Below are 14,094 nucleotides of genomic sequence, written 5' to 3' on the forward strand. Positions count from 1 at the left end.
CCATGTAAGGCTTATTATCGCCTGGCCCTAGCAGAAGTAGCGGGTGCCGGGAAATGGGAGCCGAGTGTGGGAAGGGGCAGGGGTACTGGAGCTGGCTGGGAGGCGGGTGTGGCTGCGGAGCAGAGAGACCCGGGCGCCGGGCGGAAACGCTACTCGGGCTGCTGGAGGAGCCCCCGCCTCTCAGTAGGCTGTCCCCGCCTCCTCCAGTCCCTCCACTCCCCAAACCCAGGAAGGCGGTGCAGGTTTCGAGCTGTGCTTTCGCTTTCCCTTCCCGCTGCCCACCCCAGGCTCCGCGTGCGGCGTTCAGCCCCCGGCTCTGGCCATGGCTACACTGAGGGTCCATCCTGAAGCCCAAGCCAAGGTGAGCGTTGCGGGTTCGAGTGGGGACGAGAGGCTTTAGAGAGGCGTGGCTCAGAACGAACCAGAGTTCTAGGGAAATCGATCCACAGACCCCCACTCCCACCCCTACCCCCCCGCACCTGAGTTGGGGGTCCTGCTCCTTAGCCTACTGCCAGAAGCACCTGATCCCCTGGGAGTAGGTGAGGTGGCCGTGGTCCAGTGGGGTGAAGTGAAGCCTAGAGCTAGTGTGAAGTCTGCTGGCTTGCAGCCAGGGCTACACGCACAAACCTGGAGAGGGACTTGCCCTTGCCAACTCAGACTTTCCCTCAGAAAGGGCACACACCGGCACCCTCTCTGCCTACTGTCTGGTGGTTCTGTTTTGTTTGAGACGGGCTGTGTATTATGTAGCTCTGGCTTTCCTGAAATTGGATATGTAGATCCGACTGGCCTTGAACTCCCAGAGATCCACCTGTCTGTACCTCTGGAGTGCACGCCTGGCCAGAGGGCTTTCTTATCACTCCTTGCACAACCATGGTGGCCCCAGAAATGTTATTATCTCCAAATTCAGCCCCCTTGGGGATCCACTGAACTCTCCCCAGATTCCGGTATGCCTAAAACTACCATACCACCTCAAGCCACCATATATAGGGACCCATTTAGCTTTCTTCAGGTGTGGCCTTAGAGGGCTCCATTCCTCTATTCCCCAGGTCAGGCCCTACACCTAAAGGGAACTGTCCTCAAAAGAACTGGCCTTAAAGCTAGGTTTCTGAAGGGTTGCCTGCCTGTACTCTACAGGTGGATGTGTTTCGTGAGGACCTGTGTAGTAAGGTAAGACCTACAACATCGGGAACCCCACCTCCACCCAGCACCTACGACTCTGGCCTCCCTCGCTGGGCGCTGTGACCCCTTACTTCAGTGCCTTGGAAAGGGTGTTTGCTTCTGACCCTATCCTCCTCCACTGCCTTACACAGACAGAGAACCTGCTTGGGAGCTATTTTCCCAAGAAGATCTCAGAGTTGGATGCCTTCTTAAAGGTAGTGGGGCCCCCGGCAAAGACTCAAGAGGATCCCGGGGGTGGGGGTGGGGTGAGATGAGGGGAATGCACTCATCTCCCGCCCCACTGCCAGGAGCCAGCTCTCAACGAAGCCAACCTGAGCAATCTGAAGGCTCCATTGGACATCCCAGTCCCTGATCCCGTCAAGGAGAAAGAGAAGGAGGAGCGGAAGAAGCAACAGGAGGCAAGCTGGCTGGGACACCTGGGAGGTGGGCCAGCCAGAGAGAAAATCAGCCTCAGTCCTGTCTTCCTCCCCACAGAAGGAAGAGAAGGACGAAAAGAAGAAAGGGGACGAAGACGACAAAGGTACTAGAACCGATGGGCTGGGAAGAGACTGGTGTCTCAGGACTTCCAAACTGCCTTCTACTTTCCCCTTTCCAAATCTTACACACTCCGTCATTCACTGACCCACTGCGCACTCTCCAGGTCCTCCCTGTGGTCCAGTGAACTGCAATGAGAAGATTGTGGTCCTCCTGCAACGCCTAAAGCCCGAGATCAAGGATGTCATTGAGCAACTCAACCTGGTGAGCTCTTCCACCCTCAACTCTGCTCCAGGCATTGTCCTCTTGGTCCCTGCCAGTTATTTCATGGCAAAGCAGGTGGCCCAGACTGGGGCTCAGCAAGGACCTGGCATCCCACCATCCGCTTGTGGGCAGACAAGGGAAGACTAGGAACCTGGGAATTAGGGTACGTATACGGAGGGGAGGGAAGGACATGGTGATAAAGCCATGATGCATTCCTTTGCTCCAAGGTTACTACCTGGTTGCAGCTACAGATACCTCGGATAGAGGATGGGAATAATTTTGGCGTGGCTGTCCAGGTGAGAGCACTGTCCCCCTCAGTCCTCAGCCCCCCTGTGCAGCCAGCCCGTGCTTCCTCCCAACTCTGCACTTTCCTTCTCAGGAAAAGGTGTTTGAGCTGATGACCAGCCTTCATACCAAGCTGGAAGGCTTCCAAACGCAGATCTCTAAGTGAGTGGCCTCGCTCAGTATACAGCCAGCACACTCTGCTTTGGGCACAGGCCTGGGCTCCCTCCGTCTCTCCCCACTCTTTACAAACTACTTCCACTTCCCACAGGTACTTCTCCGAGAGGGGTGATGCCGTGGCCAAAGCAGCCAAGCAGCCTCATGTGGTAGGTAAAGCCCAGGTCAGGCTGTGTCAGGGAAGACAATACGATTTCCAGTCAGGACTAACTCTTAGAGTTTCTGCAGGGTGATTATCGGCAGCTGGTGCATGAGCTGGACGAGGCGGAATACCAGGAGATCCGGCTGATGGTCATGGAGATCCGTAACGCTTATGTGAGGAGGGGAGAAGAGGGCAGGGGTGGGCAGAAGCACTTTTCCCAGGCCATCCAATTTCTGACCAAGCCAATGTGGGGTGGAGGATGACTTAAGAACAGCCTTTCCAAAGGTAGAGATGGGATACAGAACTACTGGGGGCCTGCGGCTGACCTCCCCTACTCTGTGATCCTATAGGCTGTGTTATATGACATCATCCTGAAGAACTTTGAGAAGCTCAAGAAGCCCCGTGGAGAGACAAAGGGGATGATCTATTGAGCCCCCTCTCTCGTTCTATGATGGGTATAACAGAAACCTTCCTACTCTTGACTAGGAACTCTAGACTGCACCCAGTCTTCTTCCTGCTGGGGTCTCCTCCCTCACTCTGCCTTCCAAACACAATAAATACATAGTTGCCCACCAGCCCACGTCTTTATTGTATTTGGACCCCTCTGGCTTAGGCATGTCCATCGGTGGAACCACTCCATTGAGTGATTTGAGTGTTGAGCCGCTGGTTGGTCCAGTCCTGCCGAATGTCATCAAGGTGGCAGTCAAAGTCCACAAGATGCTGGTGGGCCCGGCCCTCCAGCAGTGCTCCCACCATCTGCCGTGACTCCTCCCAATCTCTCCACATCACTCTGAAATTTAAAACACGGATGTCAAACAGTGGGGCCAGACAGCGACTTAAAGATTGTGTCTGGAGAAGCCATAGGGCAGGACCAGGGACAAAGAAAGCCACAAGTCTTGGGCTTCCAAGGGACAAGAGGTAGGGGGGCACTCACAAGTTCTTGTCCTTAGGCACCCACTGAAGACCCTGGTTCTCCAGGACAATGACTGGAGGTACACGAGGCCAAGTTACCAGTTTCTTATTATCCAGCTGGGTGAACAAAAGGCGAGAGTCTTGAGGACCCTCTCCCACTCCCTCTCCACCTCCCCACTCTGAAGCCCCGGTCTCACCATAATAAGCACTGCGTTGGGGAAGAATTCTGCAATTCGCCCAGCGATTTTCAAGGCCAGAGGCCCAGGGCTGTTTGAGGGAAGATGAGAGGAGTGAGCAGCCAGCCGAGGGCAGACCCAGGTCTCCCGGGTGCTCCCGGCAGCTGGCCTGGGAGTATCGGGCATGCATGATGTTTGCTGCACGACTGCTTGATGCTTCAATGCTGTGGGAAACAGGTCTCAGATATGGCTGCTGAGAGATGAAATCTAAAGTAAGCTTTGGGAAGGTAATTTGCCTTCATTAACCAAAGCGAAATGAACAGGGCTGGAGCTATCAATGGCTCACTGGCTAAGAGTACTAAGTACTTGTCCAGATGACCTGGGTTTGAATTGGCATCCACATGGCAACTGATACTCATTCCGGGGAATCCAACGCCCTCTTCTGACCTCCAGGGGCACTGCATGGACATGATATACAAATAGACAATATAGGCAAAACACAAAAATAATAAAAGTTTAAAAAAATCCAAGAAACTACCAAGAATTTACTAGGTAGGGAGATAGGGACCAGCAAAAGTGGGGCAGAAGAACAGTGTGGGGCACTGGCTGGGGAAGGAGGGGGCAATTGAGAATAAACTATGGAGCTGGGCCATAGAAGCACACGTCTTTAACCCTGCAACTTAGGAGGCAGAGGCAGGCAGATCTCTGAGTTCGAGGCCATCCAGGTCTACAAAGTGAGTTCCAGGACAGCCAAGGATACACAGAGAAACCCTGTCTCCAAAAACCAAAAAAAAAAAAAAAAAGGTATGTATGAAAATACCACAGTGCGACCAATTTAAATGCTAACTTGAAACCATTTAGGCCATGCCTGGGAGCCACCACCAAGAGGTTTGGCTGCGTCTGGCCAACTTTCTGGGGCCTGATTCAGAAAGGCAAACTTTTTTTCCCTGTTACTTTCAGATGCCGGCCAGGACTTAAGAGTGCTTTTTCTGACACTTCGTGCTTCCTTACTTTTTCTCTAAAGCTCGGCTGCTTGTCTGTCTGCATTGAGTCTGTCGTCTGTGCTTGTTTAAAGGGTGTTTTTCGCCTTCTTTCCTCTCTTCTGGAAAGTACAGCTTGTCTGCTGCTGAGTCTTTTCAACTCTAATAAAACCATCCTTGAGAGATTTTTAAAAGTGTTTTCCAGATACAGTTTGTTTTTATTTTATGTGCGTTGGTGTTTTGACTGCATGTGTGTATGAGTGAAGGTGTTGAATCCCTGGAAAAGGAGTTTTGAGCTGCCATGTGGGTGCTGGAAATCAATCCCAGGACCTTTGGAAGAGCAGCCAGTGCTTTTAACTGCTGAGCCCTCTCTCCAGCCCCTGTCAACTGAGTTTTTAAAATTCTTTTATTCATAAGACTAAGAACTCTAAAAGGGGACCCCAATTCCCCCTTGTCATCTGGCCACTGTGGTCAAAACAGACCCAGACCCAGGTGACATTGCTTGGCGGCCATGTATGATGTATGATGCTGGGCTTTCAGAGGCCTCCCTGCATCTGTCTCATTGTGTACGCACAGCTTCAAGACGTTTCGCACAGTTTTAGTTGGTTTTTTGTTTGTTTGTTTGTTTGTTTGTTTGTTTCTTTATTTGTTTCGGATCTGGGGACCAAACCCAGGGCCTTGCACTTGCTAGGCAAGCGCTCTACCACTGAGCTAAATCCCCAACCCCAACGTTTCGCACAGTTTTAACAGCTTGTCACAGATGACCTTCAAAACACATCTGAAGCCCAAAGGGGTGGGCAAGACCACACCTTGCTCCTCACTGCTTAGCTATGAATATCCTTGTTCCTTTATTTATTTTTTTTTTCTTTTTCTTTTCTCCCCCCCCTCCCCGAGCTGGGGACCGAACCCAGGCCTTGCTCGCTAGGCAAGCGCTCTACTGCTAGCTAAATCCCCAACCCCTTGTTCCTTTATTTAAACTTTACTCTCTAGTCAGGACCCAGAAGACAGACTTGGGAAGAGTATCAATGCCTCACTAGATCTCTTTGTCCCTCGTTCTAGTATACCCATGTTAAATATATTTTTCTTCTTCCTGCTATTAAAAAAATATTTTTAGCTGGGCCTGGTGCTGCACAACTTTAGTCCCAGCACCCAAGAGGCAAAGGCAGACGATCTCTGAGTTCAAGTCCAGCCTGGTCTCCAGAGGGAGTGAGTTCTGGACCAGCCAGAACTACACAGAGAAACTGTCTCAAAAAAAAAAAAAAAAAAAACAAATAATATAATCTTTAAAATTTTTTTTACTGGGCTGGAGAGATAGCTCAGCAGTTAAGAGCACCCGACTGCTCTTCCAGAGGTCATGAGTTCAATTCCCAGCAACCACATGGTGGCTCACAACCATCTGTAAAGAGATCCGGGGTTGGGGAATTAGCTCAGTGGTAGAGCGCTTGCCTAGGAAGCACAAGGCCCTGGGTTCGGTCCCCAGCTCCGGGAAAAAAAAAAAAAAAAGAACCAAAAAAAAAAAAAAAAGAGATCCGATGCCCTCTTCTGGTGTGTCTGAAGACAGCTACAGTGTACTTATATATAATAAATAAATAAATCTTAAAAAAAATTTTTTTTTACTGTAATAAGACCTCTGGAATTAAAAACTGGAGATAATTTCGATGCTTACTGCAGCGAGTAAATTACGGTTTGTTCACATTCATACTGTAGAGCTGTTAGGTAGGTCCTGAGTTGGAAAGACATCCAATGTATTGAGTGCAGGGGGAGAAGCAAATTACAATAGATCGAACTTAACCCACATCGAATGCATTTGGCCTGTAGTGTATATGTCTATAATATACTTTTTAAAGTTGCTTTTAAGTTACTGGTCGCACTTGCTCGGTTTGTACAGCACCTGAAATTCACTCCAGTCTGTCCGTCCCTCCCCCACTGCAGCTCCTTCAGGGCAGGAGTCTGTCATATTCATCTCTGATACCTCCTCACTCCTGTACTCAGTACAACGCCTGGTGTACAGCCCTGCTGCTAAACACTTGACTAAAAAAATTAAGGTAAAAGGAACGACGTTGGTCCATCTGCACCTCACCCACAATTGTCACAATCATCTGTCTTCCCGCCCCTAGCTATCCAACTCACCTCTGATCATCCAAAACCGCATTGGCATGGTAGTACCCAGCTACCACCAGACCGGCCTGCGTTGCCCACACATCCACCTGTCGTGAGAAGGAGCCATCAATAACTAAACCATGGCTCTGGCTCTGTCGGTGCACACCGCGATCAACGGGCTGCGCATGCATTTAGGCTGAGGGTCCTAAAAGGTGTTGGTAGGGGTGAATAGGGACGAGGGGCGGGGTTGTCCATGCCGCAACCTGGTTGAGCGCGACCTCCAGCATGACGGACAAGGCCAGATGGCTGTGGAAGAGGGGCACACAGTCGGTGAGGCAGAGACATTCTCCGGACCGCGTCGCGGGAGCCAGCAACAACCCGTTGACAGCAGCGTGTGGGTACCGAGAGGCGTGCAGACACATCTTCCCGTAGGCTCGGGCGGAGATCTCCACCTCCCCCATAGCGAGCACGCCGATCCCGACCAGTGAAGCTCCCTGACCACCCGAGAGAACTTGGCCTCACCCTGTGCCGTCTCCCTTCTCACTTGGCTGTAAGATGCCCCTGACACTAGGCGACCTCTGTCTGCAGCCTGCCCCCTAGCAGTATAGAATTTGCCCAAACGCAACTTAGGCACAAGCCCCGCCCCCTCTAATCACTCTCTTTTCTAACCATTCCGGTGCAGGCGCACTGGCTGGCAGGCCTGCTCCCGGTAGTACCCTAACCGAGAGTCCTGCCTCCGCGGTGCTCTCTGATAGGGTGTGACGTCCTTATTTTGCCCAATCCAAAATTAAAAAAAAAAAAAATTAATCTTGCCTTGGCCTGAAGCAAATTGGAAGAAAGCATTAGGGCAAAAGAAATAGAATTGCCCACAGACTTAGCTAAATTGCCTAGTTTATACTTTGGTTTTTGCTTTTTCTCTGTTTGAGGGAAGGAGGACGCACAAAGTCTCAGCCCAGGTAGGTCTCAAACTCAGGTACGTTTCTGCCTCTGAAGTTGAAAGCCTTACATTTACAGACCCTGTGCCACCACACCCAATTCTGACTGGTGCGGTTACTGCAATGTGGCTTTCGCCTGTTTATCTGCTCTGCCTACTCCAACAGGCTTCGGGCAAAGACTAGGTGAAGTACTGACTTCTAGCTGGGTGTTTGAGGGAAACTTGGCAACAAAGCTGTCACACACACACACACACACACACACACACACACACACACACACACCCTGCACCCCCGCTATAGAACCAGTGAATGGATCTGCACCCTAGATAAGGAATCTAATCTTCCCGACTGCAAACACTAACCTTTGGCTTCCTTATTGTAGTGCAACACCTTTAATTCAGGGATCAAGTCCCTTTAGAGATTAAATATGAGCACTGAACTCCAAACCGCCAAATGGGTAAGTGTGCAAAACATTCGTATGCCATATTTTAAAACAGGATGAGAGCCTTACTTTAAAAGTCTCTTGGAGTCTCTAACAGGCCACACAGCAGAGGACAGCAGGTGTCTCCATCACCTTCTCAGAAGTGAATCCTGAACTTGCAATCCCACTACTGAGTTCCAGGCAGGAGGATCGAGAGTTCAAAGTTAGCCTCAGCTACATAGTTTTAAGGCCAGCCTAGGCTATGGAAGACCTTGTCAAAAAAGGCTCAGAACCAAGGCTGGAGAGATGACTCAGCAGTCAAGAACCAGTTTTTGTTACCAAAAACTCTGCCCTCTCAGGTGGCTCATGACCACCAGTGAACTCAGCTTCAAGGGACCCAGCACCTCATTTAGGCCTTTACGGGCCCTAGCATACATGTGGCCCTCACTCACTGACACATACACACAGACTAAAACCAAAACAGAAATCCCAAGAGATGTAAAGACGGAAACCAATTGGGGGAGTGGGTGAGAGATAAAAGGTCAATCCCACGCCCAGTACTGTCCAGTAGACGGTGGTATGTTCCAGTTTGATACCTTTTAAAGACCTTTCCTCTCGACCAGCACTGAGAAATCTCAGGGTAACCGCATTTCCCCTCAACCTTCTCTCAGCTCTACAACTGATTCCTTCTGCATCCCCATTCCATAGCCACAAAGCCCAACTCCCCCTACAAGAGCATTGCCCCAAAGCCTCTACCGTGAAGCCAGATTAAACTACCCTTTGGCATATTCTAAAATATAGGTTACCTGCATGGTTGACAAGGCATGCAAACTTTTACCCTGTTCATTTTTGTTTTTTTGTTTATTTTTAAGAGCCCTGGCTGCCCTGGCTGGCCTCCAACTGGCTATGTAAACCAAGGGAGCCCTGAACTCAGAAAACCTTCTTGGTACTACTGGCTCTGAGAGCTGAGGTGTGCATTACCCTGGCCTGCTCTAAACCCCCCCCCTTTTTTTTTTCTGGGCAAAGTGGCTTTATTAGTGTGGCAGGATCACAACAGGACTTAGGAATTAGCAGGGTTAGGGATTTAGCTCAGTGGTAGAGCGCTTGCCTAGCAAGCGCAAGGCCCTGGGTTCGGTCCCCAGCTCCGAAAAAAAAAAAAAAAAGAAAGAAAGAAAAAGGAATTAGCATTGGGGCCCTTCTTCTTGCCAAAGGTGGGCACCACCTTGACAAAGCATAGGTTGTACTGCATTCGCCTCTTGGCCCGACCAGTCTCCTCCTCCTTCTCCTCCTCCTCCTCTTCTTTTCCTGTTTGGCCACCTTGGGAGTCGACCTCTCACTTTGCCAGCACGAGCCAGAGAACCATGAACTTTACCTCCCAGCATGCGGCCAGTTACCTCCAGAGTGGTCAGGGCCTCTGCACCACACTGGCCTAGGGTGGCCTCATCCTCCAGCGGCGAGCCTGCCAGAAGCACAACTTGATCTTGGGGGGTAATGCCTTCCAGTGAGGCCACATGAGCTTTGAGGCCAGGTGATGTCCTGGCCGGTCACCTCGAGGGTGTGTAGTTCCTGGGCGCGGACAAAGAGCTGCATGTTGGCTACCGCGGACGCCGCTGCTGCAACCATGAAGATGGAGTCAAGAAAGAGCTCCCCCACTTTTTAAAAATATTTATTTATTTATAAGTACACTGTAGCTGTCTTCAGACACAGCAGAAGAGGGCATCAGATCTCATTACAGTTGGTTGTGAGCCACCATGTGGTTGCTGGGATTTGAACTCAGGACCTTAGGATGAGCAGTCAGTGTTTTTAACCACTGAGCCATTTCTCCAGCCCCTACCCCATTCTTTAGAATGATCTGTGAAAAACACAATGGGCCTCAAGCCCATCCTCGACTTCCTAGAACCCTCCCCCACTTAATCTTTCAACTTTTTTTTGTTTTTGCTTTATGTGATGAGTGTTTTGCTTGCACATTTGCGTGGACATCATATGTGCATATCTGGTGTCTGTAGAGGTCAGAAGAGGGTGTCCAGATCCCCTGGAACTGGAGTTACAGAGTTATTAGTCATCTTCTGGGTGCTGGGAATTGGAGCCTGGGTCCCTCTGGAAGAACAGCCAGTGCTCTTAACTGCTGAGCCATCCCTCCAGCCAACCCTCTCCCACGTTCATCACCGTATTCATTACCATGGAGACAATGGAGGCCCTCGATAAATGCTCTCTCAATGAACGACAGAGGTAATATACATAAAGTATAAATCATTTATTTTCCTTCTAATCCTTTGCTCAGTACATAGATGGCTTTTCTTCACCCTTTGGGTTGACAATTTTCTCTAGGTTGCTGCTGATGATGTGATGAAGCTCAGCCTGGAGGAGGCCGAGAGAATAGAGTTCAGTTCTTGGCTTCCTACACCCTCTCCTCCATCCACTCCCCTCAGAAGCTCACTCCATACTCACATAGAAGGCTCTCAGGTCCAGCACCATGGCCCTAAGCGCCCCATAGGCTGCTTCATCTCGCTCGTGCACCAAGGCCCGGTAATCCATCTGGGACGGAGGAGGCAAATAGTCAGCACCGGGGAGGTCAGGGCTTTGTTTTCTCACACAGAAAAAGAGATAATAAACTGGAAGATTAGCCCCATCTTAGCACCAACACCCACAGAATTAAGAAAAGGGTCAGGGGGGCTGGAGAGATGGCTCAGTGGTTAAGAGCGCTGACTGCTCTTGCAGAGGTCCTGAGTTCAAATCCCAGAAACCACATGGTGGCTCACAACCATCTGTGATGAGATCTGATGCCCTCTTCTGGTGTGTCTGAAGACCGCTACTCTGTGTGTGTGTGTGTGTGTGTGTGTGTGTGTGTGTGTGTGTGTAATAAATCTCTAAAAGAAAGAAAGAAAGAAAGAAAAAGAAAGAAAGGAAGAAAAGAAAAGGGTCAGGGATATTGTTTGGAATAGTATTTTCCACACTCTAGAAGTAAAAAAGCAGGACCAGGACCTTTCTCCCCACCTCCATTCCACCCCTGGGCAGCCTCAACTAAGGGGCTGGTGGATTGTGCACTCACTACATGGGTGTCCTTGGAGGCCTTGGCTACAGCATCCCCACGCTCTGAGAAATACCTGTGAGAAATAAGGAATGTGTGAGTGAATGGAAACAGACAGCCACACCCGTCTCCCATCATTCTGAAAGAACGGCCTCGATTGGAGAACCCTAAGGGGGTGCCCTGCAGGGTCCCCGTGTTCCTGCAGCTGCTCTCACTTGGAGATGGCTGTCTGGAAGGCTTCCACTTTGGTCTTGACAGCATTCACTCTCTCCAGCACCTTCTCCTGCAGTGACGTGAGAAGCAAAGACAATACTTCATCTCCCCTTTGTGGTTTCTTTCTCCTACCTCCTGGTTATCGCCTTGTTTCCCTCCCTCCCTCTCAAGTCTCTTCCCAGTCTGTCTCCAGTCACCAGTTCTTACCTGAATTGCCACCCCAAAATCATTTCCGTCCTCAATCTTGGGGATCAGGTGCTGGATCCATGTGATTACCTATGTTCAAAGGAGCACTCACTCAACAAACGACTAGATTCCTAATACGCTAATAATTTCTTTTTATTGCTTTATTTTACATTTGTATTTTTTATTATAATATCTACTTGTTGTTTTTTGTCTGTAGGTATGTCTACGTGCCTTGTCCCCACATGGGCCAGAAAAAGGTGTTGGATTCCCTGGGAGCTAGAGTCACAGATGGCTGTGAGCCACTATGTGGGTGCTGGGAATCAAAAGTGGGTCCTCTAAAAAAAAGCAGCCAGTTGGGCTGGAGAGATGGCTCAGCGGTTAAGAGCACTGACTGCTCTTCCAGAGGTCCTGAGTTCAAATCCCAGAAACCACATGGTGACTCACAACCATCTGTAATGTGATGCCCTCTTCTGGTGTGTCTGAAGACAGCTACAGGGTACTCAAATACATAAAATAAGTCTTAAAATAAATAAAATAAAATGAAAAAAGAAACCAACATCACTTACACTGTGTACCTAATATGACTGGTTGAGGTTACAGAAGTGGTTCTAATTTAGAGGTATCATTGTGATACCACACAGAGGTCAAACAAAAAAACAAGAACAAAGGCTATCTAAACCCAAAGGGAGAAGACAGTGGGTAAAAAGGCTTGCTGTGCATACACGCATACATGAGGACTTGAATTCCAGTTCCTAGCATAGTGGGCATAGTGGAGTGGACTGTAACCCACTTGGGGGCAGCTCTAGGAGGCTCCCTGGATATCTAGTATAGCCAAAACAGCAAGCCACAGGTTCAATCAGACAGTGCTCCCCCCTGCCCCTCCCCCAAACCTGATGTTCACCTCTGGCCTTTGCAGATACATGCAATGGAAAACATACCTGCACATGCCTGGATGCACACAAACACACATACATACGATTCAAAAGTATGCACATAAATCCAAGACACGAAAGCCAGTTTTCTTACTTCTGGGTTAAAGGCCTGCATCTCTGACTGGACCAGAGCTTTGCTGTGCATTTCTTCCCCACCTCCTCTAGGTCCCAGGCTTACCAGAATGCACTTCTCTTTGAGAGTCCAGACTTCTGGCTTAACCAAGGCAAGCAGGGCCAGAAGCTTCTCATTCCCAGGGAGGAAGCCACACTTAGGGACTAAGAAAAAGATGGGGATGGGGTCTTTTTGTTACCCATATCCCAGCGCCAGTCTCCCTCCTGGTGGGTTACCCAGGTCTCCATTACCTTCTTTCTTCTCCTGCTCGGTTTCCATCTAAGGCAAAATGGGGAGGCAGATTTAGAACGGAGGCTACAGTGGTACCCTTACCACTGGCTTATAGTTCAGGCTCTGCACACTGAATGCCTTACCTCATCATCCTTGGGTGGGGGATCTGGGATAGGGATGTCCAGAGGAGCCCGGAGGGAGGAGAGGTCAGCCACATTGAGGGAATCCTCCTGTAGAATTTACTCTTAGACACTGCCCGGCCTCCTCCCTTCACCAGCCACAGTCCATCTGTGCCCCCGACCCAGGTTCAAACTTTATACCAGGCTCACTAAGTTCCCAGCATGCTGATACCCATGTCATTTGGGTGATGAGAGGTGACAGGAGATGGAGCAGAGGGTCTATACTACTCACTTGCAAGAGCTGACTCAGGGATATGATTTTCCGTGGCAAGAAAGTGCAAAGGAAGTCCTCAGCCTGCAAGTTGCATTACAAAAAAAAAAATCATGCAAGATGTCTGATGAGATGTATGAGAAGTTGACCCTTGGAAATCACTGAGTCCCAGACTCACGTCTGAGGAAACCATAGCCCTAGAAATAAAGGGACTTGCCCAATCTCATGGAGGGCAGAAGTAGGGTTATGGGGTTTTCCCTTTGGGCGCCATCTTTATCTCCCCATCCATGGAGGGTGGGGGAGTGGCTTCTAAGAGTGATCAGATTACAAGTAGAAACAAATCATTCCAGTTCACCTTGAGTAAGAGTGAAGGTTCAGAGACACCAAAATTAGGGTGAACTGGTGGGTTACTCACAGACTGTGGCCCTCGAGTACTACGCTAAGACTCTGGATTAAATCGCTTGAATTCAGAGACTTACCTCCTGGAAAAGATTTTGTCTGAAGGCATCCACCTGCACAGACAGCAGTAGCAGGTTAGGGGTTTAGGTTGTAAAGAATGAGGGCCCACTCCCAACCTGGGTGCCCTCCAACTGTAACTCAAACCTGTCCCACAAAGCTAGTTTTCACTAGAGGACCCTGTTCAGTGCACGGATTGGTCAGAGGACACAGCACTGGCAATCCCTGAGCAGAAGTGAAAGAAAGCTCTAAAGAAAGAGAGGCCGGAGGAGTTTGCTCGCAAGGCCTTGGTGCCAGGAGCACCAAGCTCTATCTCCGTTAGGACTCCTTACCCCTTCCTAGCTTCGGTTCCCATTTACCTGTTTACGGGCTTCTCCACTCAAGCGAACCCCACAAGGCTTGGCCATGCTTCCCCACTTGCCAGCTCTCGAATCTGGGATAGCAGCCCCAGCTTTCGCTTTCACTCTCCAGGCCCAGACCCACCCCCCTCAGCCACGCCCCCTC

The 14,094-nt window shown here is 50.0% G+C and overlaps 3 protein-coding genes and 1 pseudogene across 4 annotated transcripts; 1 reads left to right on the forward strand and 3 right to left on the reverse strand.

Annotated features, from left to right (window-relative positions):
• Nucleotides 1–214: 214 nt before the first annotated feature.
• Nucleotides 215–3,091, forward strand: Psme1 (proteasome activator subunit 1). Its single transcript, NM_017264.3, has 11 exons — nt 215–361; nt 1,135–1,167; nt 1,311–1,373; nt 1,467–1,577; nt 1,654–1,699; nt 1,820–1,917; nt 2,145–2,213; nt 2,297–2,364; nt 2,471–2,525; nt 2,605–2,691; nt 2,869–3,091. The coding sequence occupies exons 1-11, from the start codon at nt 323–325 to the stop codon at nt 2,947–2,949; spliced, it is 750 nt and encodes a 249-aa protein (NP_058960.2). The 5' UTR covers nt 215–322; the 3' UTR covers nt 2,950–3,091.
• On the reverse strand, nt 3,084–7,300 carry Emc9 (ER membrane protein complex subunit 9). The gene is made up of 5 exons (NM_001008296.1): nt 6,950–7,300; nt 6,717–6,793; nt 3,628–3,697; nt 3,453–3,547; nt 3,084–3,308 (listed from the first exon to the last, which is right to left on the reverse strand). Exons 1-5 carry the CDS (start codon nt 7,145–7,147, stop codon nt 3,128–3,130), a joined length of 621 nt encoding a protein of 206 aa, NP_001008297.1. The 5' UTR covers nt 7,148–7,300; the 3' UTR covers nt 3,084–3,127.
• A 1,850-nt stretch (nt 7,301–9,150) lies between these two features.
• Nucleotides 9,151–9,687, reverse strand: LOC148000953 (ubiquitin-like protein FUBI pseudogene; annotated as a pseudogene).
• Nucleotides 9,688–9,695: 8 nt separating this feature from the next.
• Nucleotides 9,696–14,025, reverse strand: Psme2 (proteasome activator subunit 2). 2 transcript variants are annotated; one of them, NM_017257.2, is made up of 11 exons: nt 13,950–13,999; nt 13,614–13,646; nt 13,156–13,218; nt 12,888–12,974; nt 12,765–12,792; nt 12,580–12,677; nt 11,491–11,559; nt 11,286–11,353; nt 11,092–11,146; nt 10,491–10,577; nt 9,696–10,400 (listed from the first exon to the last, which is right to left on the reverse strand). In NM_017257.2, the coding sequence occupies exons 1-11, from the start codon at nt 13,995–13,997 to the stop codon at nt 10,320–10,322; spliced, it is 717 nt and encodes a 238-aa protein (NP_058953.1). In that variant the 5' UTR covers nt 13,998–13,999; the 3' UTR covers nt 9,696–10,319. The 2 variants fall into 2 exon arrangements, with proteins under 2 accessions (NP_058953.1, XP_087441618.1); XM_087585492.1 differs by having other exon boundaries at nt 10,282–10,400; nt 12,496–12,677; nt 13,950–14,025.
• Between the last annotated feature and the right edge of the window lie 69 nt (nt 14,026–14,094).

Source organism: Rattus norvegicus, chromosome 15 (assembly GCF_021556685.1).
Source record: "Rattus norvegicus strain SHRSP/BbbUtx chromosome 15, alternate assembly SHRSP_T2T, whole genome shotgun sequence".
Lineage (NCBI taxonomy): Eukaryota > Metazoa > Chordata > Mammalia > Rodentia > Muridae > Rattus > Rattus norvegicus.